This window comes from Rhyacophila brunnea, unplaced genomic scaffold (assembly GCF_057557595.1).
Source record: "Rhyacophila brunnea isolate RB1 unplaced genomic scaffold, BYU_Rbru_1.0 scaffold_14, whole genome shotgun sequence".
Lineage (NCBI taxonomy): Eukaryota > Metazoa > Arthropoda > Insecta > Trichoptera > Rhyacophilidae > Rhyacophila > Rhyacophila brunnea.
The window spans coordinates 4,144,002-4,148,694 of NW_028232796.1; the positions used below are offsets into that span (position 1 = coordinate 4,144,002).

Below are 4,693 nucleotides of genomic sequence, written 5' to 3' on the forward strand. Positions count from 1 at the left end.
TACGTTCATTTTATGTTCTGTTTATAGCCACGGACGCCTTGGGCAGAATCCTTAATTGGGGGTTGCTGAACAAGCTGACCTTTGCCCCGAGCAAAACGGAAGCTGTCCTCCTCAGGGGTAGTTCTCGGGTCAACATAACTCGACGGCCGCCCACGGTTCGTTTTGGCCAGACCTCAGTGCGTTTCTCCGAAAGGGTTACGTATCTGGGAGTAATTCTTGATGACAAGCTGTCTTTCGTTCACCACGCCAAGACGGCCGTCTCTAAGGCCAATTCGGCCTATCAGAGAATGGCCCGAATGGCGGGCAGCAATTGGGGACTTAAGCCTAGAGCCCTTAAGGTTGCATACGGCGCAATTTTCATGGGAATTGCCGGTTACGCCTCTAGCATTTGGCATTCTCGAGTAAACTCCTTAACTCTCGTGAGACGCGCACTATTAAGCGGGCAGCGACTTGCGCTGATCTCGCTTACCAAAGCCTACCGCACAACTTCTACTGACGCGCTTGCCGTACTCGCGGGGGTGCTACCCCTCGATCTGCACGTCCAAGTCAGAGGATCGATCACCCTCCTCTTGAGGGGGATCAGCACAATACTCGCCGGTGTCCATCTGACACCACCGCAGAGATCCGAGGACGTTCCTTACAGGAAGACTGTAAGTGACATTGTGTACAAGACCGCATTTGCGGCATGGCAGGCGAGGTGGACCGCCTCCCCCAAGGGGCGGCACACTTACCGTTTTTTTCCAGACGTATTCTGCAGGCACCAAACTAGAAGACTCCAACCTTCGCACTGGATTAGCCAGTTCCTCACCGGCCATGGCAACTTCGCCGCCAGACTCCACGAGTTTGGCTTGATAGTAGATGGGCCGGGTTGTACCTGCGGGCATGACCACCAAGATGTTGAACACATCCTCTGGGATTGCCCGCTTATGGAATTCGAACGAGCGGAGCTGTTTGCCAGGGTCCGTCCTCACACGGGCCCAATTGGTCATGGAGATCTGGTAGCAACCGAGGCCAACTTTGCGGCATTTGAGAAATTTGCAGCGTCGTATGGGGAGCGGGATAGTCCCGACTCTTCTGTAGACTCATCCATTTCAATTCGTGACACTCAGTATGCGGGTACACAAAGCGCTTAACGTCAGCGGACAGCAGAGCCAGTCCAAAAACAAACATTTTCTTTCTTAACTTTCTTCTTTCAGCACTACGGTGCATGGTTGCAGCATCAGTCCCGTGCGGCTCCGTCTCGGGACGGAATGAGCACTTAAAATCACTTCTTTCAGACACGTTTAAAGCGTCATAGAAAGCGGCCGTGCATATCCACGGTTGTGCATATATGACGGGTGGTGGTGGGCACTTTAACGTATGTTCTATTAGTAAGGGACTGGCTTTGCCACAAACTCTCGAGTAAGACGTACATCGTGTAGCTCCCGGGTCTTTTGTGCTTTAAAAATCGAAAAGTCATCCGATTTTGAAAAAAAAAAGGTTTCTCTGTTTTGGCTCATGAATGTCAACCTGGTGATACAAAACTTTTCCGAGAGATTCCTCCGGAAAGCCGTAAAGCCGGAAAATCTTTTTGAATGTTAGTTTTTTGATAAAGTGTCGCGAGAAAGTGTTTCAGAAAAGTCGGTTTTTGCTCCCAGGCGTCGACGGGAGCCCCCTTGCATTCGAAGTCGTCGGAAAGTTTTGGGAAAATCTCAAGGTTCTTCGTGAATCGAGTGAAAAACCAATTTTTTTTGTCTTTTTTGTGCTATTTGTGACATTGTGAAGGCCCCCTTTGGGCTATAGTGATAAATTGTTTGTGGGATACAGGCGTATGTGCCCTCAACGTTTTGGTGTTTGTCCGAAGAAATTCGGTTCAGACCAACCGATTCTAGCTCCAAAAAACCATAATTTGTATTGTACCATTCCCCGAACACGTGCAAATTATTCATGTTTTGATTTGAACGATTTCCAGAACTTTCTCGAATGATCTGGAAGAATCGAATTTCGAAATCCGCATAGCAATTACACTTAACTGCAAATCCTTCTAGAAGTTTCTCGAAACTACTGGAGCAAATCGAAAACTTCGAGGGACTTTTTTATTAATAATATTACTTGCATATATATTTTAAGTTTAAATTTAATTTAGATTATTTTATTGAATTGAATATTATCATTTACCTAGTTTCTTTAATAAAGAATATATATTTTATATATATTTTTTAGAAATATTTTTTATTTTTTTTTATAATTCTAAAAAAGGATTTTTTAAATGGTTTTTTAATATTTTTTTTAAATAACATTTTTTTTTTCTTTAAATATTTTTTTCAATAATTTGAAAAAATATATAATTTTTTTTTTAGTTTTAAAATTTTTTTTTTTTTTTTTTACTTTTTCTTTTACTTTAGTCATTTACTTATGCCACTAATCTTATATATATATATTATATAATAAGCTTCTCCACAGCAACTCCACAAGAAAAGCAACGGCATGGGAAAACCTGCAGTCGATCCGCCCCCGGGAGGGGATAAGCCAATAGTTCCCGAGGACTGGTACAATACGCAATCCGACCCCTCCTCCGAGGACTCTGACACAGATGCAGTGCTTGACACCACCAAATCCGAAAAGGAAACGGTGAGAACTAGGGCGGAGGCTGCCACAAAGGCGAAAATCCTTGCTCGAAAGGCTGCGGATCTGAAAGCGGAAAAAATCCTAGCGGAAGCTGCCGTGAAAGCCAAAGCATCCGAACGCCAAGCGGCCACAGAAAGAAAAGAGAAGGAAGAGGCGGCAGCCACCAAGGCCAACAAGAAGGTCAAAAAGGTCAGGAAGGAAAGACGTTCCCTGGCTGAGGAAATACCACAGGACTCCGAGGAAACCCCGAGGCCAAACGCCAAGAATCCAAAGAGCGTTGCCCCTCCCGGGGATAGGATAGCCGACTCGGATGTTACGGACTCACAAAACGGGGCTACTAAGGTTGCTCAAGCAATCCAAAGAGTGAAAGAATTACTCACCGGCGACGGAAATATCCCCGCATCGACAATTAAGGCGATAACAATGGAACTGGAGGCAGTCGTCGCGGAGACTTGGTCTCTCGCAATCAAGCTTGAATCCAGCAAAGCCATACTGGAAGATCGTGCCTCCTACATAAACGCGGTTGCCGCTGCCACTGGTGACGCAGTCAGTGAAGGAACCAAGTATTCTTGGAGCGACGTCACTCGAAAAGGCGCCAAGCCGGTCAGACAGACTTCTCCGGAATGGCCAATTGTGCCACCAACAACCGCCGCAAGGCCCGGCGTGTTCTTTTTTCCTACACAAGAAGGAATGGAGTCTCCGGCCACTAAAGAAGTCGTCAAGAAAGCCATCGTGCCCGCGGAACTAAAAGTCCAAATAACGGGCTTGAGAATGGTACGTGGAGGTGGGGTAATCATTCACCCCAGAACCGAGGAAGAGGCCAAACGACTGGCCGCCGCTCCTGGTCTAAAGGAGGCCGGTCTCCGGGCTGAAATCGCAGGAAAAAGGCTCCCGCGGATAATTGTATTCAACGTGCCGGTCAAGACGACGGAGGACGACCTTAAGGAAGCCATTAAGGCCAACACTCAAGAGGTCACGGGTCTCCCCTCGGAGGCATACCGCCATGTTAAACTGAGCCACAGGGCAGGCCCCAGAATCGGAAAATGTCACATGGTGATATCAGTCCCGGCAAAGGTGAGGGAAGCGCTCATCAATGACGGGCGCATATATATGGGATGGGAATCCTTCCCAACCAAAGACTTTTGTGGCGTCGTCAAGTGCACAAGGTGTCACTTATACGGCCACATGGCAAAGAATTGCAAACATTGCACCGAGGAAGGACACGATAGGGCTGAATGCCCTAATATTAAGGCCCCCGGAAAGTGCCCGGCCTGCGCCAGGCACAAGAAGCCGCATCAACATGCAGCGATCGACCCTGATTGCCCAGCGCGCAAGTACGCAATGGCACAGGAGCGGAACCGAACGGATTATTCGATTCAATGATTCGGTTCGGTCAGTTAAATGCGGGCAAAGGGAAGGCTATAACGGCGGAGCTGATCAAGACGGTTCGGGAAATGGACATCGATTTGGTCCTGGTGCAGGAGCCTTACTCCTACGGCCCCAACCTGGGTTTCAGTGGGGGTCGGGTAATGCACCACGGCCTGGGGTCCATGGCCTGCATCTTCGTTGCGAATCCTACCCTAGTGGTGCTACACCTTGCCCACTTGTCGAGCGAACTCTTTGCCGTAGCGGAGGTCTCCGACCGATCGGGGAACTCCATTGTGGTGGTCTCTTCTTACTTTAAATTCAGCGTAAACATCCTGAAATGCGTCGAGCAGCTCGATAAAATTCTGGTTGCATGCCGCGGCAAACAGATTATAGTGGGAGCGGACGTCAACGTTCAATCATGGCTGTGGGCCCCCCGGGGGCCGCGGTCTGGCCGGGACAATCCGGCGCCCCTCGAGGAACTCGTGGCAACTCACGACCTGACGGTGCTGAATAACTCTAATGGTCCAGACACATTCTCTACCAACAATGGGGAATCTCACATTGATGTCACTTTGATATCCAATGGTTCTGCCGGACGCGTCGTGAACTGGACTGTCCATTTGGAAGCGTCAGCAAGCGACCACCGTCTGATCACGTTCGCCTACAGGACCGAGAGGGGCCACGCGTCTCTCGCTCCACTTGTGAGCGAGTCACTGCC

General features: G+C 48.8%; 1 protein-coding gene across 1 annotated transcript; it reads left to right on the forward strand.

Annotated features, from left to right (window-relative positions):
- Positions 1-1,741: 1,741 nt before the first annotated feature.
- Positions 1,742-3,990, forward strand: LOC147075543 (uncharacterized). The gene is made up of 2 exons (XM_085942345.1): positions 1,742-1,890; positions 2,432-3,990. Exon 2 carries the CDS (start codon positions 2,467-2,469, stop codon positions 3,988-3,990), a length of 1,524 nt encoding a protein of 507 aa, XP_085798471.1. The 5' UTR covers positions 1,742-1,890; positions 2,432-2,466.
- The last annotated feature ends 703 nt before the right edge of the window (positions 3,991-4,693 follow it).